At 37.2% G+C, this 25,288-nt stretch overlaps 1 protein-coding gene across 1 annotated transcript in view; it reads left to right on the top strand.

Moving 5' to 3' along the window:
- Positions 1 to 16,482, top strand: part of LOC134674236 (orexin receptor type 2-like) — a 44,805-nt gene extending 28,323 nt beyond the window's left edge. The window contains exons 6-7 of the mRNA XM_063532297.1: positions 645 to 766; positions 16,295 to 16,482. Coding sequence (XP_063388367.1) covers positions 645 to 766; positions 16,295 to 16,458 — 286 coding nt within the window. The 3' untranslated portion in view covers positions 16,459 to 16,482. The remainder of the gene's footprint in view (positions 1 to 644; positions 767 to 16,294) is intronic.
- The last annotated feature ends 8,806 nt before the right edge of the window (positions 16,483 to 25,288 follow it).

Here is a 25,288-nt window from a genome sequence, read left to right as displayed (position 1 = left end):
GTAAACAAGATGTTTCCGTTAGTTTATATGTGATTTAATTCTGTGCAGCGAGAAATCTCTAGGTACTTATGTTTCACTTCACAGCGATGCAATTCGTAAATAATTGCATTTATTGACGCAATTAAATTACACTAGTAATACGTGTTTCCACCAACTTCCTTATTTATAAAGAACTTAATACCAAGTTTAAAAATAAGAGAATCTTTATTTAAGCTATCGCTGAACAAACTGCTAACTAAAAACTAAAAACTTCGAAATGTACGGACGTGCCACTCACTGAAAAGTTTGTTCCGTATTGAATTGTAAAAACTTCGATGCGCTTCACTCGCTTGTTCGATAACAGTGTTATAAAATCTTGCTAATCAGATTTCAATCTACTTCCAATAGTCATATTGATACGAAACTTCGAAAAAACTTTCATGAAATAATAATTAGCAAAGGTTTGCCATACCTCTACAAGTTGTTTGGTATATATCGGCAACCATCGAGTGTTCTTTAGAGGAAAGGGGTTAATTGTAAATGCTAACCAACCCCTTTTAGATTAGGCTCAAAGGTTTTATTTTCCTTGAGTCCAATACTTTGAAGGCGTAAAGCACAACCGGCAATAAAAATATTCATTTTATACAGATTTTTCTTTCTTTCAGATATACTGGCGTACTCGACCGCGTCAACAACAACGATATCATTTCATCACTGGCGCTGGTGTCCCATATTATGTGCTACGTGAATTCAGCCATCAACCCCGTCATTTATAATTTCATGAGTGGTAAGTTTTATGAAAATGTATTTGAACTTGTTCGTATTATGCCAGAAGAAGACGCCGTTTTACCTCTCTGCCGAACAACTTGCACAATTGTGCAAACTTTTGTACCTATGGACTGACATGGCTTTTTGTACGTTACGTACAAATTATGTATATAGCAATACATTTGACGTCCCCTCCCCCGCAAAAATCGGCAGACCGTTTCGTAAAGAAAATGACAGCAATGACGTCTCCAGTTACTAAATGCTCTAAGTTTTGTACGGATTAGGAAATAGTAGTTTGTGTTACAAGGGATCAAAATGATATATTTCCGTCAAGGGCGTACATTGAATCCTGAATGAAGCGATGGATTCTAAAGGAGAATCCTGAGCGTAATGAGGGATTCAAGTGTTAGCGCCCAAGGGGCCGATTTTTTAATTTCGACCACTCGATTTCGTGTATTTCGATAAATAATATCTCCAATACTAGGCACTTAAATTCTACTAATAGAATTGAAATCGAGTGGTTAATACCACTAGATCCCAAATTTCGATCGCTTGTATTTAAAAAATTAGCATTTCATCGTTTTCCACCGACTCTCGAGTGACGAAATCGAGCGATCGAAATTAAAAAATCTGCCCCCAAGACGAAATAATTTTGATACCGTGTGATACAATATTGGTACTGCCTTTCACATCAACTATGAGGAAAACAAAAAAATGTTAATTTTGACACAATCTGATGCTTAAACAGATTATTTAAGCTAAAAAAATAATGTGCAAAAAAAATAAAGATAGTGTGCTTGAACAGAAAAGTGTTACTTTGATCCTTCCTAGCAGGGAAGAAAAATGCCACTTTGATCCCTCCTAGCGGGAAAAAAAACCCTTTTCCGAATAGGTGTTGTAAAAATTATATTTAGTTTACATTGATCGATTTTAATTTTGAATATCCGTTTTTGAGTCTTTAACGATTTAATGTACAGTCAAGTGTAAAAATATGGGTGTACAAATTATCTCAAAAATATGTCCCATAACTGCTATGTCAGAGTGAATTAGAAACTATGGGACATATTTTTGACTAAGTTGTCTACACCTATATTTTTACACTTGACTGTGTACCTACAGTTATCGCTGTCGGATGTAATTGTTTTTTTAAATTTAAGTTTTTAGCAGTGTATTGTATCAGATTGTATGTCAGAAATCGTAGCGTATAAAATACCGAGTCGAATTTGGTAATTAAGAAGACATTTGATCTCGAATGATACTTAAAGAATACAATTCTTATTGATTTACTAAACTGTGGAGATCAATACGAAAATAACCAATACGGATAAACTTCTTTTTGTTTGCTAAAATATAAATAAAATTCAAGTTAGCTTTGATCTAACGGAAATTGTTTCGGGCGATTACGAGGGACCTTACAAATTGCTTAGGCATGAGTACCTAAATCTAAGGGCATTGGCAATGACGAACTTAAAATAAATAAAGGAAAATCGGCCAAGAGCTTGTCGGGCCATGCTCAGTGTAGGGTGCCGTAGTTACCATTCTGTCAGAATATGCAAAACAGGGGCTGTTAGTAAGTAAGTACGTTTCAAGCATAAGGGAGTACATTCGCAGTGCTTTGTACGTCTTTTTACTAAGAAGACAAAGCTTTGCAATAACTCAAAAAAACATTTTAAGATTTTTTTCATATTAGTTGGACCCATGGTTCAAAAGTTAGAGGGGCCTCTTTTTTTCTGTCAAACAAACATCAAACATCAAACATCAAACATCAACATTTATTTAGCAAATAGGCCACAAGGGCACTTTTACACGTCAACATTGAATTTACATAAAAGCAAAAATAATAACATCAACAATTTTATAAAATAAAACTAACAATTCAATCTAACGTATTACAATTACTAAGAGATGTATATGGTCTCTTAATGTCGAATTACATACAAAATACAGATAAAAAAACACACAAAAAAAAATCTATAATATTTAGAGATGTAAATGTCTCTAGGTGTCAGAACTATAAGATTATATAGTTTATCAAGTTATCCTTAGAGATGTATAAGGTCTCCAAGAGTCAATATCATGTATAATTAATACATTCATTAAAAGAAAAGAAACATACGAGAACAGAATGAGGCGTCTCACTGTAATTAATTAATAAAAGTTACTAAGTATAATAGCTCGTGTTAGCTTAACAGACCAGTCTCCACAAACAGCACCCGTTCACGAGTATGACGCGTATCTCAGCCATCGCCTCCCTCAACCTTCATTCGGGAAAGTGGCGACCCGATCAACAACGCCACCGTAAGCAAAGACTTTTAAGCGAGCATGACATTTTCAAGCTACCGGCCTATATTAATATTAAAATAGTAATAACATGTAGCTGTAAGACACGGCATTTGTGCTCATATGTTACATAAAAAGACAGTAATATAGCTTCACATAATTACTAGCCTAAGTTGACTTAGAGATGTAAAGGTCTCTAAGTGTCAGAAACATTAAAAATATAGGTAAGTATGTACAATCAAAAATAAAAATCAAATAAATAAATATGTACTTAGAGATGTATAAGGTTTCCAAGTGTCCAAAACTAAAATTAAATTAAACAATATAATCAAGCGAGAACATCATTGTCTCATGTGTCAATTCTACTGGACACTAGCATATTTAATTCACAATGTAAAAAAAAAACAATATTTATTTAATTCTTATTATACTAATGAAATCAAGCTACCGGCTTAAAAGCATCTCTATCGTTTATAAAATCATTTACAGTGTAGTACGCCTTACGTAACAAGGAGTGCTTAATGTGCGACTTAAATTTATGAAGTGGTAAATTCACTACATCAGTGGGGACTTTGTTATAAAAACGTGTACAGTTCCCGACGAAAGACGTACTAACCTTACGGAGGCGGTGGGCGGGCACAGCAAGTTTATGTTTGTTTCTAGTGTTATAGTTATGGATATCACTGTTAACCTTGAATTCGTGGATGTTTTTCCGAACATACATAATATTCTCTAGTATGTATTGAGATGCAACGGTAAGAATGTTAACTTCTTTGAATTTCTCTCTTAGGGATACTCGAGCGCCCAGTCCATAGATGGAACGTACAGCTCGTTTTTGCAGCACAAATATTGTCTGAATATCTGCCGCTTTTCCCCACAACAGAATTCCATAAGACATAACACTATGGAAGTAACTAAAGTATACCAGCCTGGCCGTCTCTACGTTTGTCAGTTGTTTGATTCTCCTCACGCGCGACTCGCGCGCGCACTCACCGATAACGTACCGTACTTGACCGTCTCCGTAATTTTAATTCGTTAATTGTGTAAATAGTTACTGGCACTTACAATGGACCAGCTAATATTGTGCAATATGTGAAATGTGACCGATTAGTGTAAAAATCATCCTAAAACTATTCGTAATTATAAAAATATTTAAGGACAAAGTTTAAAATACTGTGTTAACGGATAACTTGAGAAGACACAATACGGCACTGTGTCGTGCTGTTGGAAAGGATCGGGATCTGTGTCGTCCGTGTCCGACGTCATCGAGCGCGCGGCAAACCGGTCGCCTGCAGTGACACCGCTAGGCACGGAGAGCGCTTGTTGGAAAGGATCGGGCTCTGTGTCGGCCGTATCAAACATATGCAGCGCTGCAGCGCTTGACCGCTTGACGTGACTTACGGTCTAGTGAATATTTTAATAAACTACAAAATGTCAACGACATGTGCGAAGTGCGAACAAAGCCTAAAAGGCAAAGATACTTTGAAGTGTATGAAATGTAAAAAGACTTTTGATACGAAATGTGCCCGAAGAGCAACAAAGCTTTTCCAATTGATGACAGAAGAAAGTAAAAAAAATTGGTCGTGTTTATCATGTCGCAGAAGTAAGAACACACCGAACTCAAATACAACAAAAAAGGCACCGATTAATAAAACGTCAAAAAAAAATACAGAGGTCAATAACGTGACATTAAGAAAAAAAAATGAAATCTTAAACAAAGATTTAGACTCGCCTTTAGCTTCTACCTCGTCGCCCACACCTCAGATACCCACACAAGAACAGAGAATATCTTTAGAGGAATCTATAGAGGAATCCGGTGATTCTCTAGGTGATCAGTCTATGAACTCCACCTTGAGCGATAACAACATGAGTATACAAAGTCTGCCAAACCTCACAGAGGAGTCTCAAGTCGCTGATTTAAAGGATAAGATAAATATTATTACTACTCAACTAAACAGTGCACATGAAGAAATATATAAATTAAATTCTGAAGTGACACAGCTGACAAAGGCTAATGCGGATTTAACGCGGCAAGTACAAATTTTTAAACAATTATTAAGAGACAATACTCCTACGTCAACAAAAAAGAAAACCCCGAAACAGAAAAAGAACAAGAGATCACGACAAGCCCGTACTAGTACCGTTCAACGTCTGAATTCGCTAAATGACAGTAATGAAACAAAAAACAGTCCTGGGAATCCTGTAATAAATGAGACGTCCATGACATCGATACCTAGTACCCCGGAAGCGGAACAGGACCAAACGGAAAACGGCCATGCAAAACGTTACAAAAATTCAAACGATACTCTTTTCGTGTTTGGAGGAAAACAAAGCGTCGGACTAGCGTCAAAGCTCTTACATACGCGTTGCGACGACATATTGACGAAGTCCTACAAAGTTTCATCGAGTGTACAACCCGAGGCGCCTGCGTCGAGTATTGTCGCAACGATACAGCGATGCGTGTTCTCTGATGGTACTAACATTATACTGTCACTTGGTGAACATGACAAAAACCCGGTAGACCTTATATCTAATTTAAATATAGCGTTAAAACATCTGCAAAATTGTAATGTTTACATAGTTAGTATAAGATACAATCCATACGTACATGCTGATTTAATAAATTACATGTTACAACATTTTTGTTTAAGACAGAAAAATTGTAAATACATTGATGTTTCCAACAATACGTACAGAAACAAGACACAATACCTAGTAAATATATGTAAAAAAATTAACGCGATTGTGGATCAAAGGGACTATAAAGATATGTACTATAATTATGTAAAACCAGTTGACAAACCAACTCAATGTTCTACTCCCCAGGACAAAAATTGCAAATATAATAAAGGTACAATTCCCTATTATTTTAAAAAACAAATAAATAACGAGGCCATGTTAACGACCGATTCTCATTCCTTTCGTAGCTAAATCGGTGATTGTAAACATACTTCATCAAAATATTGCAGGCATACTAGGAAAAATGGATATTTTTGAGTCCGCAATTGATGACCTTCAGGTAAAATTAGGTCATTTAGAAATAATATGTTTGTGTGAAACTTTTATAAAATTAGGATCTATAAAAAATCTAACCATAAATAATTATCATGTTGCTGCTTCATACTGTAGGCAACAACAAAAGCGGGGGGGCACTTGTATCCTCATTAAGACAGGTTTAGAATATGTAGTTCTTGAAAAAGTTCAGGGTCTCTCTCGACCATTAGAATTTGAAAGCTGCGGCATTGAAATACCCCAGTATAATTTGATAGTGATCTGCATATACAGGACACCAACTTCAGATATAAGAGTATTCTTCTCTCAATTAAATCAGTTGTTAAAGTGTATTACTAGAAATAATAAGAAACGAATTGTGCTTTGCGGAGATTGGAATATTGATGTACTGAAAGATAATAAATTAAAAAAAGAACTTATATCAATACTTTCAAATTACAATATATACAATCATATACATCGCCCTACGAGGAAAAAAACATGCATAGATTTGATGGCTAGCAATATTACAGATATTGAGCCGAATATACATATCTTAAGTCTTTCAGACCATGAAACTGGCCAGAGTTTATCTTGTAAAATAAACATAAATAGATCAGTGAAAAAGAAACTTATATATATACATGAAATAAGAAGAGACTATAGTAAGGAAAATCTACAAAAATTTTACGAATGTATGTCCGCTTTATCTTTCACTGAAGTATTACAAGAGATCGATACAAACGCAGCGTTTGACCAATTCCATGAGCTCCTTATACTATTTTACAACCTTTGCTTTCCACATCTTAAAGTAAAGAGAGTTATTAAACCAGTAAAAAACAAATGGCTCACGAAAGGAGTAAAAATTAGTTGTGCTAAGAAACGTACCTTATATAGAATAGCTTCTCGAAATGGTCACAACAAAGACTATTTAAAACGATACAAAATATATACAAAAATGTTAAAAACATGCCTACATAAAGCGAGGCAAATTTCAAATATGAGATTTATAAACAACTCTAGTAACAGATGTAAAGCTTCGTGGCAAATAATAAAAAATAACTGTAATATGACCCAGGCCACCGAAGACATAGCTGAAATTGTAATTGGTAATGACATTATTCACGATCCACAAGACATAGCTGAAAAAATGAATAGTTACTTCATAAACATAACACAAGGACAACAACATCCAGTACATAACTCCAACAGGACATCCCAAAATGTACACAGTATGTTCCTTACTCCAGTTGACAACATAGATGTGATCAAGACGATAAAAAGTCTACGCAATACAAACTCCACTGGTTACGACGACATATGCACAAAGGTTATCAAATTGTGTGCAATCAGCTTATCGGGACCCCTGTGCCACATATTAAACCTATCATTCACACAAGGTATTTTCCCGCAACGTCTTAAATATTCTGTCGTGAAACCATTATATAAAAAAGGAATTAAATCCGAGGTTAGCAATTACAGACCTATTACCCTTATACCCGTTCTGTCTAAGATTCTTGAAAAAATTATGCATAATAAAATCACTAGTTTTATATCACACTCTCAAGTATTAAAAAAAGAGCAATTCGGGTTTCGTAAAAATAGCTCAACTTCTAAAGCATGTTTTAATCTGATGAAATATGTCATCGATAACCTTGACAATAGGCTACCCATAGTAGCAGTTTTATTAGATATGTCAAAAGCATTCGATTTCGTGAACCATAACATATTAATGAGTAAACTGTATAGGTATGGTATAAGAGGTCTTGCTTATGACTGGCTTATTAGTTATCTCAGTAACAGACAACAGTGTGTAGAAATCATGAAAATGACTGGTCATGATAGATTAGCATACAGATCAAACTACAAACTCAATCCTACCGGCGTACCTCAAGGAAGTATATTAGGTCCATTGCTGTTCCTACTTTATATTAATGACCTGCCAGATGCAACGAATCACAAATGTATATTGTTCGCTGATGATACTACCTTACTTATAAATTGTAATAATATTTTAACATTTGAACATGAAATAAATCAAGCATTAAATGACATAATTAATTGGATGGCAGATAATAATTTGAGCATTAATTTGGCAAAGACTAAATTTATACAATTTTTGACATGTAAAAGTAAAAAGACTAATTTAAATATATCATATAATAATCAATCAATTGAAGAAGTTAAATCTGCGACATTTTTAGGAATAACATTGGACTCCTTCTGTAACTGGAGGAGTCATATTGATAATCTGCGCATACGAGTCGATCGTTTTGTGTATGCACTATATCGGCTACGCAATGTAGTCTCAGAAGAAGCAGCTCTTTCTGCATATCACGGTTATGTGGCATCAATATTACGGTACGGGCTCATACTCTGGGGAAACTCGACGGATGCTGATATAATTTTTAAAATACAAAAAAAATGCATCCGCACTTTATGTGGAGCCGATTTCTTAGACCACTGTAAGCCACTTTACCAATCCAAACGTATACTGCCACTTCCATGTTTATATGTGTTTGAAATGTGTATCTTTGTAAAGAAAAATATGGAACTGTTTGATGTAAGAGTCACTAACTCTAAAAGAGGGACACATCGGATTAAGTTAAACTTACCGAAAACCAATCTAGCGTTATCACGACAAAATTCATATTGTATGGCTATTAAGATATTTAATATTCTCTCAGATACATTTAAAGAAATGGCTTTTAATATTTTTAAGAAGAAATTATTTAATTATTTAATTGAACATTGTTATTATTCTGTCGATGAATTCATAAACAAATGTAAATTGTAATGTTAGATATTTGTCAATTGTAGGTACTACTTATTCATTAATTTTATAAAATCGAATTGGAGAATTATTATTGTATATAAATTGCATGAATTGCATGAAATTAAAATTAAAATCGTAGTCTATAAGTTTCGGTTTATTCTTGTACATAGTCAATTTAGTTAGTATAAGTACAAACAATATTTGTACGCCAGTCATGGCAAAACAAGGATCGTACAAAAACAAAATGTAACACCTATATATACGCTTGTTTGAAGCAAATAAACATTCATTCATTCATTCATTCACTGCATAGGCTGCTGAACTAAGTTTTCCGGCTAGAGTGCCTATATGTGCATGCCATTGCAGTTTGGAGTCTAGAGTGAATCCCAGGAAAACAGTTCGGTCCTCAAATTCCAGCGTATCACCTTTTATTTAATCTTGCTGTTATTTATCTGCTTGACGTTAGGTAGCGTAAACTTGATGCATTTGGTTTTCTTGGCGTTCAAAAGCAAATTGTTTGCCGTAAACCAGTTTACAATGGTAGATAGCGCGTCATTAATGCTCTCGAAGCTATTTTCCTTTCTGTCCACTTTAAATATAAGGGAAGTGTCATCTGCAAATAACACTATATCATGTCTATCTTGCACAACTTTTGGTAAGTCATTAATGTATACCAAAAACAGGAAGGGACCAAGAATTGAACCTTGAGGCACTCCGAGGGCTACCGGGGACCCCGCCGATTGAGTTCCATTAATAACTACTCGCTGAGTTCTATCCGAAAGGTACGATGAGACCAGGTCAAGGGCACTAGCTTTTATCCCATAGCGGCTTAATTTTCTCTTTAAATTTTCGTGATCAACGCAATCAAATGCCTTTGACAGATCACTGAAAATTCCAACAGCATCTTGAGCTTTTTCCCAAGCATCAAAGACGTGTTTTAGAAGTACCCCACCGGCGTCAGTAGTTGATCGACCTTTGGTGAAACCAAATTGATTGCTGTCAAGCAGTTTGTTTCTGTTGAAATGTGACAATAGTTGATTCAGAATAAGTTTCTCGAACACTTTGCTTAATGCCGGTAGTATTGAAATCGGTCTAAAGTTCGTGGGATCTGTTCTCGTTCCTGATTTAAACAGAGGGATAATTTTGCTATGTTTCATAATATCTGGAAAAATTCCAGCATCAATGCATCTGTTGAAAATCTCAGCTAAGTATGGTGTAATTGACTCAACGATGGAATCTAATACTTTGACAGACAGGCCCCAAAGATCTTCTGTTTTCTTTAAATTTAAAGACCTAAAAGTCTTAAGAACTATATTCGATGAGACATACGAAAATTTGAAGATTTCTGTACATTCTGCCACATTTGTCTTCAAAATTTCTTCAGCGACGTCTGGCGATGAATTAAGGGATCTTGTTGTTTCTACCGGGATATTCGAGAAAAACCGCTCAAAATGATCTGCCAGTTCACGGTCGGAACTTACTAAAGTGTCAGCAATTCGTAGGTTGTAGTGCGGATCCTTCAGTTTACGTTTTCCAGTTTCATTACTGATAACTTGCCATACAGTTTTGACTTTATCGCTGGAATTTAGGATCTTTTTCGACAAATAATCGGCTTTAGCGGCGACACACAACATTTTAAAAGATTTAGAATAATTTTTGACGTACTCCAGAAATTCCGGTCTTTTATCAGTTGCCTTTAAATCATATAAGTCGTAGAGCCGGCGTCTTTTCTCGTGAATATCCGGTGTAGCCCAGTCGCTAAATTTAGTCTTAGCCTTGCCTTGCACCTTTTTCTGAATGAAACAGGCATCAAATTCCTTTTTAATACAATTAAACAACTCGGAACTCAAACAGTCAGGGTTTTCCTGGGTACATGAAAGACAACATAATTGTTTAGTAATATTACGATTGAATAAACCTAGGCGACTTTCGGAAATCGGCCTACACAAAGTGTCTTGAGGAATTTTTTCAGTTTTCCCGCTGAAAGAAGCTTTTAGTCCACAGTGGTCAGAACTTAGGTTGTTAATAACAGATTTACTAATCGCGTCATTATTACTAAAGATGTTATCTATACATGTAGCACTGGTTGCTGTGACTCGAGTGGGTTCACAAAATAAATTGACTAAATTGAAGGATTTAAAAGTATTTAGTAACCTTCCACATAATGGCGAATTTTCTAGCAAATTAATATTGAAATCACCACATACAATTATATTTTTGTGACTTCCAAAAACACTACTAAGTACTTCATCTATGACCGATTCGAATAAGTTATAGTCTGCCGATGGGGGCCTGTACACGCATATAATTATAAATTGTTCCAATTCAACACAAGAAAGTTCTATAAGGCGTTCCACAGACATGTCAACAATGTCTTTACGCTCCTTACTTTTTAAATTATGTTTTACCATTATCAATGACCCGCCGTGATTGCAAGATCTCCTAAAAAATGAACTTACTATACTATGATTATTGAAATTAAACATAAATTCATGACCTTTAAGCCAGTGCTCAGTTATACAGAGAATGTCAATATTCGAGTACTGTATAAACAAATCAATTTCGTGTTCCTTACAGGTAAATCCTTGGATATTTTGATGAACTAAGTTCAATAAATTGGTTTTACCAAACATACTAGCATCACAGTGATCAATATGAACGGAGCCGGCTGGTGCACACGTTGTCGTAGCGATTAGTTTAAATTCAAATCACCAGGCGGCTCCATCTCAAACCCTACGCTACCAAGGCGTAAAATACTACGCGACTTAAGGTTATTAGACGCCGTGCTAGCCACGACGGGGTCTTCAATATTATATGCTAACAGGTTAGCACACTCTACAAGACATCTTCGCGGTAGGTAGGTCCTCTTATGGGGCATAACAAAATCTTCTATAAATTTATTCGTATCAAAATACGAAATCGTACTACTGTACAAGGAAAGGTTATACAATAAAGAATTGTAATGAAATACCCTCTTATTTACCTTGCTCGACATTCTATAAGGGAGCGCACAGATAATTATTTTAGCAACCTCTCCCCGGTCAATCGTCGACAGCGTAGCGGATAATTTTAAGATATCTCGCTTAGTACAGTCTAAACTATTTCCTAATAAAACTACAAGCGTCGAGTCGCGGTCAAACTCGCCTGCAGAAATAGATTCGATTAAACGATCGACAGAGGCGCCCGGGTGACAGTGGTTGACGACGCCCTGCGACAAGCGCTGCGCCAGCAGCACGCCCAGGCCGGCGCCCACCTCGTCCGAGTACAGCAGCGTGCGGCGGCCGGCGGCGCGCGGGCGGCGCTGCGGCCGCGGCGGGGCCGCCCCAGACCCGAGGCGGGGCGGCGCTGGTGCTGGCGAGGGGAGGCCTGGCGGCGATGGAGCTGGCGAGACAGGGCTCGGCGGGGATGGCGCAGGCTCGACGTAGGTCAGCAGCGACAGAGCCAGCTTGACAAGGCTCGGCGGTGAAGGGGCCGGCTCGACGAGGCACAGCAGCGACGGAGTCGGCTCGGCTCGGCCCGGCCCCGATGGAACCTGCTCGGCTCGGCTCGGCGGTGACGATGGCGGCAGGGGCGCCGGATCCGCGACGCGAGGGGCGGGCTCGGAGTCGCCGCGCAGCTCGGGCGCGCGGGCGGCGCGCGACGCGAACAGGGCGCGCAGCGCGGGCGAGCCCGGCGTGGCGGGGCGGGGCGGGGGCCGCGGCGAGTCCATACGCAGAGTGTAGCTGCTCCCCGGTTCTAGAACATTATTTATAAAGGCTATGTATTCCTGTAACGCTTTACTTGACAGTTCGTCTCTATTATTTAAGTTTTTCAACTTTAATTCTAATTTTTCTAGTTCATCGGAGCGATGACTCAATTCTTCTACTGTCCGGTCTAGTTGGTATTGGCAGTTTAGAAGTTCATCGCTTAAGGCGACACTGTTACATTTGGATTGTATCGTTTTGAATATTGAATTATGGCGTTTTAGCAAAAGTTTAGATTTCTTTATGAATCTACTGAGTTTAAAATATTTTTTTATTTTTTTGGATCCTTTCAGTGGGACTCTAATATCACTACTGCCTTCAATGTGCACAGAACTTTTTAAATCTACTGTTTCTACCATTGGGGAGAACCCTATGCTATCATCGACTGAATCTACATCAAAGCTATTAATTTCAGCAAAAATACTTAAATTATTGTCTCGCAGTCCGGAGTGGCCGGAGCAATACTTGCAACTATGTTTTGACTCTGACTCCTCCAGCTGCTGTTCTAAGTCCTGGATGCGTTGTAATGCCTGCTCATGTATCTCCTGACAATTCTTGAACTGATCAACGGCAGCTTGAAGTTCATCCCGCTGCCCCTGCATGTCCTCTAACTCAACATCCTGGTTAGCGAGCTGAGACTTGAGGGTTGTGTTTATTCTAACAACTTGCTCAAATTGCTCTGCACTCTCTTCCTGTCGGGGCGATTATTTATTTATATTAACTTTACCTACTTATCGAAACTTGGTTCATGGAAACCCGTATTCGTTTTGAAAAGCATATCCACCGATACCCCACACCATTGGGATAGAGCGAACTAAAAAATAAAAATGAAATACACTTTGTATGGGGTACCCAATTTATTTTTTGGAATTTTTATTTTATCGTTCTTCATATTTTTTATATATCCATGCCAAATTGCAGCTTTCTAGCACTAACGACCACTGAGCAAAGCCGCAAACGGACGAATAGACGAACATGGCAAAACTATAAGGCTTCCTAGTTGACTACAGAACCCTAAAAAGTAATGAATAATGGATGCCAAGCTTGGTCACCTGAATCGATTATTTCTTCATGTCTTTGTGGTGGCTTCGTTTGTTCTCCTGCCGCAATTCTCATCTTATTTCTTCGTAAAATATGTAGCAATCACTGCGAGTCCAATCTCCTCAATTATTAAAAGCGGAAATATTATTCATTGTAATTTTTATGTGGATATCAGACTAGACAGATGAAAATTGAAGTGCCACATTTTTCAAATCTTTTGAAGTGAATACTTCTTTAGCGGCGCTGGGCACTTTTTGAGGTGGGGAAAAAATGATAAACTCGAGACAGCGATCACGTGACCGTAACGTTTAGATGGCCACTCATTTAGATGGCATTTAAATCAATAAAGAAAAACTCAATGACATTGTATGAAAAAGGTTCTACGGGTTGAAATACGAGGATCTCACAGTTACATTCTAACTTTATATCACTCAAATATAATTCAATAAAGCTTTATCTTGATAAAATAGCTAATAAAAGTGAACTCTAGTACTGGTGAATAAAACTCAAAATATCATGACAATTTCGAATTTTAAACAAGCTCACTGACCAGCAATTTCGGAACTAAAGTTTTTCAATAGAAAGTAGGATGAGTCAATTACACATAGTGCTGCAGACATTTTGGACTAGTCATTGAGTTTTCACTTCTGTCGGCACTCCCGGAGTGCAACCCGTTGTTTTTTTTATATTGATCACAAATTGATAGGCAGTCGAAAAAGTTGGATGGAGTTGTTATAAAATGAGGTCGAATAAAAATGATAAAAGAATATGCGGATGATTATTTTGAATGAAAAATAGGCTGCGGCAAATTAAATTTCACCCAGGGTGTAAATAGGCAACGACATTAAATATATTATGTGATACCTATATACAACGGTACGACAAATAGGACGGTACTTATTTGTAAGGTTGGCTGTGGGCTCCACAGTTGTTTGTGTTATCTTAAGGCGGAAGATTATCTTTTTTAAGGTTCCGTAGTCAACTAGGAACCCAATTATAGTTTCGCCATGTCTGTCTGTCCGTCCGTCCGCAGCTTTCCTCCGTGATCGTTAGTGCTATAAAGCTGAAATTTGGCATGGATACATAAGTCATGTAATGGACCCTGGAGGTATGGAGTGGAGACCCCGGCTAGGCAGAAGAAGTGTAGGCAGACCACCCGCCCGTTAGTCCAATGACATAAAGGAGACAGCGGGACCAGTCTGGGTACGGGTAACCAACAACCGCTATAAATGGAGAGAGATTGGAGAGGCGTATGCCCAACGGTGGGCGAGCACACGCTGAAGAAGAAGAAGAAGTATGGACCCTTATTTTTGAATCATTGGCCCTTTGAAATTATTGCAAAAAGTAAAAAGTTCTGAGCTTAGCTTAGACGTACAAAGTGCTGCGAAGATACTCCCTTATGATTGTAATGTACATGATACTTATTATTAGCTCCCGTTTTGCCTATTCTAGCAGAAGGGTAACTACGGAACCCTTCACCGAGCATGGACCGACATGCTCTTGGCCGATTTTTATTTAGTGATTACGAAACCTTTTTCGCCAAGTTCAATTTATTTGAATGTGAAAAGCATCTCGAAAGATTTTGGAACACTAATAAATTAGCGACGAAGATAAGTTCAGACGTTGAACCTGTTGATAGCCCAGAAGAAAAGATGTCTCGTTACATTAGACCCAGACATAATAGAACGAGAGTACCTAAGCCGTATAATGTAATGAAAGCTTGCAGTTAAGGGCAGCCTATTCAAGATCAAGGTATATGATCCGCATAATTGTATCATTATTTTTAAGAGTACGAATTGGAAATGAATTTTATTAGTAAATTGCGTCCAGCTCTAATATGATTTTTGAAAGAAAAACCGTGGCCCGTTTTATCAAAGCTTTGTGCAGTTATCTCTTTTTTGCTAAATGTATAAAATCGATGCTTAGATGCGATTGCTTAGATGGTTCCCATAGTCTTAATTGGAGACCGAACAAACTTTTAACAAATAGTTACGTGACTCCTGTCTCTAAATTGTACGGTAGACCCGTCGAATCTAAATCCGGATAATTTAATTCTGGTTGAATTTGTATTACACAACCTTACCGCCAATCAACACAATACATTTAGGTGTGAACGTGAAAACATTGCAGAGTGACTTGAATTTTAAAATTGTTGATCTCTGGTCTTGATTGCTCAGCTCAGGTACCGACTACGTGCATAAAATAACGGATGGATTGGAATAGAAGGGACACAGGTGCCCAGACAAAGGTCGACATGCCTGTCGAAAAATCAGTCCAAACCGGAAAAAGGTTTAATTAGATAAAGGCGACCCTTATCAAACGTATGAAAGAGACAACGTAGAAAGAGTAAAAGCTTTTTCTCCGTATTCAAAAAACTTTACGAGTATCCCTTTCTTACAAATACATAAATCATAATGACAGATAAAGACAAAAAGATTAAAAGGTAATTCAGGCTTGTGATGTGTTTATGAATAACGCCATTGATCTCTACCTGGCATCAAGTGTAGGGCCGTCTTAAACTATGCGGGGGCCCCTGGGCACTTAAGAATTTGGGGCAACATTTATTCATATGATCTTCTATTTATTAGGTGTAATCAAATATAAATACTGTTACTGTCTGTCCTTCGGGGCCCCTTGAGGATGAGGGCCCTGGTAAAGACAGTACTGATCAAGTGTTTGTTCCGCCATTGATATTTTTTTAAACTTCTTGTTCCAGAAAAGTTCCGGCACGAGTTCAAGCGCGCGTTCTGCTGTTCCACTGGCTCCGTGCACGAGCACTCCACCACCCTCACCTTCACCGCCAAGTCCAAGCCGTCCTTCGAGATGCAGTCTCTCACACAGAGACCGCTCGTCTGTGAATTGACAAACGGATATTCGTAGGAGGATGTCATTTGCTTATAAATAAGATCTACTAATACTACTAAATTTTACTATGGAAATTGAAAATGACAGCAACGCGTTCAGTACCGGTAGTGCAGCTGCGGTTAGAAATGGAATGTTACCATTATTGTAAACATCACTATCGCTTATTACTTTGTGCCACGAGCACTGATAAGTAAGTGTTTGTAGATCAGAGAAGTAATTAGCTCAAGTCTGATGTAATCACTGTTAAGTAGAAATTCGACCATACTTTTAGTTCCTGACTTTGTTATTTATTTTAATTAATTTTAACGTCTCTAGTCTATTTTAAATCAGTACTTACTTCCGGTGAAGGAACTCTAATAGCCCGTTGGTAAGGCGTGTTGGCTTTGAAACTTTAAGCCTTAAAGTCGTCTCGACGAGACAGTCAACAGTGGAAATTAGATTGGATACTTTTATAAACCGTTTCAGTAGACTGTAAATAAAAGTCAATTTTTCCTGACTAAAGTTATTTGCATGTTAAAGAAAGAATATACTTATATTTTTAATGATCTCAAGCAACATCTCAAGTATCTACTGTGAAAAGAAAATATGCTATCTTTGACAATAAAACAACTTCAATATCGCACTAAATAGTTTTTTCACCCACCTCGGAAAGCCTTACTTTGCACTTCAATAACGGATAGCAAAGTTGCACGTTGCTATCAGTAATTCACATATGAGGCAACGTAGTCTAATGCAAATTTTGAGTTGTTTCCTTATGTTTGCTGGTAGAATTGACTTTTAAATGATGATTTTGGATGGTAAATATTTAATAACATTCATTTGAATTTGATTTGGGTTGATTTTGTTTGATGTTTTACATTAAATATTTGCTTCGGGTTGGTGTGGTGAAAAAATTTGTTTCACTCGGGGGCAAATTTGTTTAGCCCTCGTGCTTTGAAACCCTCGCAACGCTGAAGATTCCATTTTTCGAACCACTCGCCACGCTCGTGGTTTTATTTTGGAATCTTACGCTTGCCCACCCGGGCAAAGTAGTTGGTTAAACAACAACTTTGCCCTCTTGTAAAACAAATAACTATTATTGCACGAAAGAAAGTGCAACTTTGCTATTCGTTTTTGAAGTGCAAAGTAAGCTCCTCCGAGCTGCTGTGGTGAAAATAACTATTTTTTAATATTATTAAAAAATAACCGTGTTTTAGAAGAACATCATTAAAAATCAACTGCCCTGGATTTATTAGATTTCCTTATAGGACTAAATAGACTATAATATTTAATTAAGATTGTTGTAAATATTCTGAGAATGCATTTAACGTAAGCTAATTTTCTACGAAACCCAATTCTTTAATTACCTAATTGATTATAATCGAAATGTGTGTATGTATAAGGTTGTATAAAGCTTTACTTATTTTATTAAACTGTATACTTAATTGTATTTATCTATTGCATACCTATTAAATAGTTAACTGTAATGAATAGTTTATATTAGAACATTTAAGTACCTTTCTATAATATAATTCTGTAAATATGATTGTAATAATGAATGTTTGTAATCTTATAAAAGGGTATCATTTATATTTTCCTTTTTAGGGTTCCCAAGGGGTAAACTCAGGACCCTATTATACGACTCCACTGTCCGTCTGTCTGTCACCAGGCTGTACTCGTATCTCATAAACTGCGATAGCTAAACAGTTGAAATTTTCACCGATGATGTATTTCTGTTGCCGCTATAACAATAACAACAAAATAAAATAAATATTTAAGTGGGGCTTCCATACAACATACGTAAATTTTATCCGTAATGGTACGGAGCATTTCATGCGACTCACACTTGGCCGATTTTTTACCCCTTTTCCCTCCTATACTCCAAGTTATAAGACGCCTGAAAAATTAAAGAATGTTGACCGTCTAAATAATGATGATGTATACTTGTACCTATGTATCGTACAGTCGTCTTTTCAATTCAATTCAAATAATTTATTTCGGAATAATTTATGTCCATAGTTGTTAGTAACAAAATAAAATAACTTAGAGCTAGCGTTAGTAAAATTAATTAATACACACATAACTATTATCACAGACAAAACACAATCATACATAACCTAGTGAGCAATGTAAACGGTTCCAGTGCTCCTGGAAGCGCCCCTGCCATCTCTCTGCAATGGTGTTCAGTATGCTGTTTGGGCTGCCACTCAACCTCTTCACTAAGGATGCCACTCTTTTGCGCAAAATAGCGGCGAAGCTGTCCGTGTGAGCATCAGTAAACATCTGCGATGCACTACAAAATCGCGGCAACCCCATCAGCATCCTAAAACCATTGTTGTACTGGACTCTAAGGGCCCTGAGCGCCTTCTGCGTGTAGTTAACCCACAGGCTGCAGGTGTAAAAGGTCTGACAATATGCTTTAAAGAGCGTCACTTTAACATTCTTAGAACACCTTGCAAACCTGCGAGCTACCATATTGCATCTGACCGCCAGGGCCCTACGCTCCCGTTCTATGTCCAGGTCATCACTCATGGACTCAGAGACCCAGTGTCCGAAGTGAAGGCCCCAAAAATATCTGCCACGATCTTATTTATAGAGCCATAAGAGCGTGTTACATATTTTTGAGCCTTCAAAGACATATTATAGCAGGTCACTGTACAATCAATTGTTCAGTGTGCTGAGTCATGTACATTAATAGTAAAACAAATGTTGTCATGGAGGCGTATTTCGATTGTAATAACTTTGATTTGTTATGGATATGATCTGTCTGTGGAAAGTGATATTTCCTCATCTAGAAACATAACTAATCCAAAACAAATTCATAGCCCGTCATTACAATGGGAATAGGTGCGCCTCCTGTGGACAAGTGGGGAGTGTGTGTTCATAATAAGTAACGATGATGTCACACAGTTAATAGAAAATGACAAACCCGTTTAATCAAAAAAATAACCAGACACGAACTACTATACTCACAAGCAAAATTTATAAGCACAAGAATGAAATAAAACGCAAACCCAAACGGGGTCATTCAAAGTAATAAGTAAGAATTAATTTAATGCGACTCAGAAAAGTAGCAACAATAAGTACCATCTCGAGATAATTCGGCGAAGTGAAAAACTCCGCGCGATTAATCATTTCAATACAACAATAGTAGGCACTTTATCCAATAGGCCTTTAACTATAGCGCCTTATACATTACGACGGACGGACGAAACAAAGGGCACTTTGAATGCTTTTGGGTAAACAGGGTGCGTAACCAACATGTCAATCGTGTACGCTCCGTAGCGAACGAAACGCTACTGTCACTGTTACACTAATATAGAAGAGTGATAGAAATGACTACGCGACGGAGCGTTAACGATTGGCTTGTTGACTAAGCACCCTGGAATAAATTACAAAGTTACATCTTGTCCCATATTTACTGCCTTGGAAATTGGCAAGCCCTAGACTCGTACTCCCAAAACACTCGTTATTCATAAAACTTTACAATCTCAATAAGTCATTGTTTAATCCCTTTGGATTTGTAAATCCATAAGTCAATAAAGTAGATTTGTCGCATTTAAATGTGTACATAGACTTCTAGAGCTAGATTTAGTGAGTGAGAGCGAACCCCTAACCTTTGCTTAAGCTTGTGCAAAGTAGCCTTCATATGCATGTCTGTGCGGCTGTTCTCCTCTTCAGGCCCCAATTTCACATTGGTCACAGGTGCGACGAATTGTAAAATCACTGTTGCTGACGTCACAGGCATCCATGGGCTACGGTTACCGCTTTCCATCGGGCGGGCCGTATTCCTGTTTGCCACCATCATTGTATTATTAAAAAAAACTTTATGATATCGGAAAAAAACAGATATTTCTCTTGCTAAGTTTATGACAATTGTCACAAGAAACACTACAATTGTCACGAAATTCCGACATGTAACTCATTACCTGTCAAGAATTACCTACAATTCTTCTAAATCTTTGACAATTGTCAGAAACTTCGCAGGAGAAATATCTGTTTTATTCCGATATAATAAAGTTTTTTTTAATAATACAATGATGGTGGCAAACAGGAATACGGCCCGCCCGATGGAAAGCGGTAACCGTAGCCCATGGATGCCTGTGACGTCAGCAACAGTGATTTTACAATTCGTAGCACCTGTCACGTTGGTGAAACAGGGGCCTGTCGCATATCTCAACTGGTGATTGATTGGTGAGAATGTTACAGAACGCTTCACATATTTCCATGGAACGCCATCTATTTAACTGTGTCTGTAGTAGCTTGCAATAATATACGTTAAAATGTCCCGTTGATGAAGTTATTTTAGTTCCGTTTAAACACGTAATGCAGGGAGTCCTGAAAACCAACGCCATCTATAGACATAGCTGTGAATTACGAGTGAAACACATTTTCTGTAACACTCGACGTAAAAAGTGCCGCGTAGTACGGAAAATGTAAGGTAGATGGCACTTGTCTCAAAACAGTGCCTTGTTTACTATTAAAGTTACTCGTATATTTTGTTTAGAGATATGAAGATATGAATACTCAAAGGATAAAGAGATTTCTGTTAAAGCCATTAAAGGTATTATATAGACGTTAGCTAAATCCTTAATGATACTTCGAACAATGTCACTTTCAAGTTTGGCTTGAACTGGAATATTCAATTATACATATATATTCAATTTATTTGGTTATTCAATTTCGGATATAATGTTGTATTAACACTATAAATTTCCTTACTCTTGTTTTTCCCTAAAAGTGAAATAGGTTTTTGTTTTGTTAAGCTATTAGGTGCCTTAAGTAGGTGCTGTAACATTGGATGTGTTTAAACCTTCTTTTGCGCAATTAATGTCATCAACGAGTTTTTTTTTTGTGTTGCTCAAAATTTTAGTAGTGGTCAAAAATTTCCAGTGAGTTTTAGTTACAATATAAGAAACATGTTGAATGCTACCTACTTCGTCGACAAAACAATTTAGATCTACATATATGCGAAGTGGAATATAACCAAATTACTTAAGATTAATTTAAGCTCAAGACTAGTTAAAGATATATTATACTTGTTACAGATGTAGGTATGTCGCTATAAATATCTCAAGAACTGTTAAGAGTAGGCATTTTAAAAATAATCCCTAAGCTAATGGCTCTGATTAACTGGCTCCCTTTCTTAAAAGTTTGCCGAGCTTCAAAGTTCCTTTCATCAAACCACACAAATTACGCAACCGGGGAAGTTTCAACTCAAGCTCTGTTTTATTCTTATTCCGATCATCTTGGCAAACAAGCGTATGGCTCGTTAAGACAATATGTCGGTAGAGTAGGTACTAAATTCTAATCTAAATATTGTGACACTTCTTTTTAGACAATTTGGTCGGCTATTAATTTCGCTCGCTCGCTCTCTGAATCCGCATAAACGTACCTAGTACCTAGTCAAGGTACAAACATGCATGGTAAGAGTTCTAGAAATATCCCCTCTAGTGAGAGCTAATGCAGATGTTTTCGTTAGAGAATCTAAAAATAAAAACCCATTTCCTATATTTGCATAGTCGCCTAAAGTGAGATTACAGTAAAAAGAAACAACAGTAGGGATACCTATACCTACTCAAATTGTTGCACTTTTCACAACTTGTTTTCTTTTATCTCTGTATTATCTCTGCTAATCCTATACCCTTACTTTTTGTTTTATTATCCTTTGTGCAATCAAGGTTAAAAATAAGTGAACAACTGACATTTTAATTCAATGAAACAATTCTTTGAAGATCGGTCGGTTAAAGCATGTTTACGGCTTCCGAAAAGATTTGTGTCCTTTGCATTAGTTACGCCATCAACTCATCTATTCAACGTTTGAAGACTAGGTTTCATGGCTACTTAGCACAGCTTGAAGTTAATTTTTTTTAACATACCAATTTCTAAATTATTTTTAGGGTTCTGTACCCAAAGGGTAAAACGGGACCCTATTACTAAGATTTCGCTGTCCGTCCGTCCGTCTGTCCGTCCGTCTGTCACCAGGCTGTATCTCACGAACCGTGATAGCTAGACAGTTGAAATTTTCACAGATGATGTATTTCTGTTGCCGCGCTATAACAACAAATACTAAAAAGTACGGAACCCTCGGTGGGCGAGTCCGACTCACACTTGTCCGGTTTTTTTATACCACAAGATACAATATTTTTTCCAAATACTCTCATTTGTCGTCGTCAAAATAATTGCTGGAAAAGTCTTAGGCGCTCATCGTCTGTACTGTTCCCGTTCCCGTTCCCTTACTGTTCCCGTTCGTATTTTCAATTGACCGAGCGTACACGAATTATCCTCGGAACAGTGCAGATTTATCTTTATTGTTCTATCGCAGACGGCACTTGAGTGTAACGAACTGTGTCTAAAAATTCGGACAAGGGCGATTTCGACTCGAGGTCCGAAGGTTCCTTACCAAGCCAAGATTCATCATCATCATCATCATCTCAGCCATAAGACGTCCACTGCTGAACATAGGCCTCCCACTTGGACCCCCATACGTGCCGGTTGGAAGCGTCTTCCGGCGACCTTAACAAGGTCGTATGTCTATCTTGTGGGTGGACGTCCTACGCTGCGCTTGCTAGTCCGTGGTCTCCACTCGAGCACTTTTCGACGACGAAGCCAAGATTACGATTTATATTTTTAAAGTTCTGAAGAAATGATAGAAGCATGATTATTATTTACGTCAATATCACGTCGGCTTCTTATTAAGCCATCGCCCCAGTATTCGTATATTTTTATTTTTTACTATTGCACTGCCTTTCTCTCTTAAGACTGGCTAACTAGACCAAATGCCTAAGCTGTATATCCAAATTTACTAAAGAACTAATCACACCGCATGCTATTATATGCAGGAGTGCTAAGCTAATAGTTTTATTGACTATATACTTACGAAAAACAAGTAACTTGCTGCAATGAACAAGCGGTGCGGTGGTTAAGTTTGGACGGACGTACGATAGAAGTTTCTTTTGCACCCTTAACGTACAGAATCCTAAAAACTAAATATTATTGTGCTGTTAGCTACAGCCGTTTTAAAAGCAAATGCTGACCTTTTAATACATTAAGTGTTAAGATGCACCTTAAAGAGCTTGGAGTGGAAATAGAAAATGCTGACTGCGCAGCAGGGGATAATTTTCCTTAATCTATTGCTAATATTTTTTCGCTCTTACTTCGGAGTTATGTAAAATACGAGCATGTGTGAGGAGGCCATATGTTGTAAAGGGGCGTGAAATACATTGGGTATGTACAAAATGTTTCAATCATGATTACACACATCAAGGAGTTAAGCTCCCAAAGGTGCCCGTATAAAATCGAAACTCTCTTGCTTTGAAAATTAAGTCAAGTATATTATGCCACATTGACTATAACATTGAAATAAACTTTCACCATGATTGGAAGATTTTAAACGTAAGTGAATTAATTAAAATATCTTAACTTATAATATACCTACTAATAAGTAGGTATATTATAAGTTAAGATATTTTTTTGGGGTAATAATAAAATTTAATTTGACTTACGTTTCCAAAAATAATAATCGTGACTACTTTGAATTAAACAGATTTAAGCTTTCACAATTTTTATATATTATTGAATTTTAAAACGGGACTTAATAAACTCGTATTTTGTTCTGTCAATCAAAAGAAAAATGTGGTACTATGTATGGAATGCACATACAGAGTTACGGCGTTTTAACTTTGAGTAGCAGTGCTAAGAGATTTTTCAAAGTAGTGACGATATTTCACTTAGCATATAAAGATGATAGATTAACATGAAGCTCATTAAAAGCATTAAATTGAGCTTTAGTTTACAATTACAGTAAGTAGACATGAACAAGAACAAAAGAACCCAGAATATTAGCACACTCCACTTATTAAACCGTTCCGGAGATCCCATTTTAAAATTGGATCTTTCTTGGAAATTCTGTTAAGGGCTGGTCCAGCGAATTTACGGGTGTACAGGAATTATAATTTGCAAGTGCTCCAAGGGCCCAAAGGGTTCAATTCTATATAACTTTTAACTACTACCCAAATTGGAAATCCGTGTCGCGTGAAAGACTAATTTTTTCTGAACGAAGTAGTTTTATTACAGCGCCCTTTGTTTCAGTTAAAACCAGCATTATCTGTTTTCAAATTAGGCCAATCTATTTTCGAGATGAATGGGAACCTAAACACGTACACGGTCTACATACTGAATAGCCAATGATCATATTCCATTTTCTATCAAACAAAAGTTTTTGTCACGGTCATAAGTTAAAGTATGTCGTGGCTACCATACCGAACCTTATAGATTTACTCCAAAATAGCCAGACATAGTCACTTCACGATTTTTCCTGTAAAGAGTTCAACACAACAGCCCTGCTTACGTCATTTTGCGTCCACGTTTCCGTGGCCGGTTTCTTATTTTAACTTGACTATTTAAAAATGTTGGATGGTACAGCCCCTACCTACAGCCAACGCCCAATAACATTAGTGTAACCAAGTGCCGAGTAATCGACACCGATGTTCTGTTCGAAATCTACTACTACTAATAATAATACTAGTGCTGATTGTATAATTCATATCGGGATTTTGAAACGGTTAAATACTAGTAAGGACTTAACTTAATATTCACTAGTTTGTGGATAAATCGTATTATAGACACATAATGAAACATACAGGCTAACTAAATAACATGATTCTTATTCATTCATTCTGATGAAAGTGTACGTTCGAATTGGCCTGATGTAGTAAACCTACCGCGTACATTATACATAATAGAGCGTACGTTACGCCTTCGTTGTAATCGTAATATGGGCATTTATTTTACTGTGGCACCCAAACTTCCGGACGGATTAATCATCAGGATTGTACCACCTTAATATAGAACTGTACCGAAATTA

Source organism: Cydia fagiglandana, chromosome 19 (assembly GCF_963556715.1).
Source record: "Cydia fagiglandana chromosome 19, ilCydFagi1.1, whole genome shotgun sequence".
Classification (NCBI taxonomy): domain Eukaryota; kingdom Metazoa; phylum Arthropoda; class Insecta; order Lepidoptera; family Tortricidae; genus Cydia; species Cydia fagiglandana.
The sequence above is the reverse complement of the archived record's forward strand: the minus strand, read 5'-3'. Positions and strand labels throughout refer to the sequence as shown.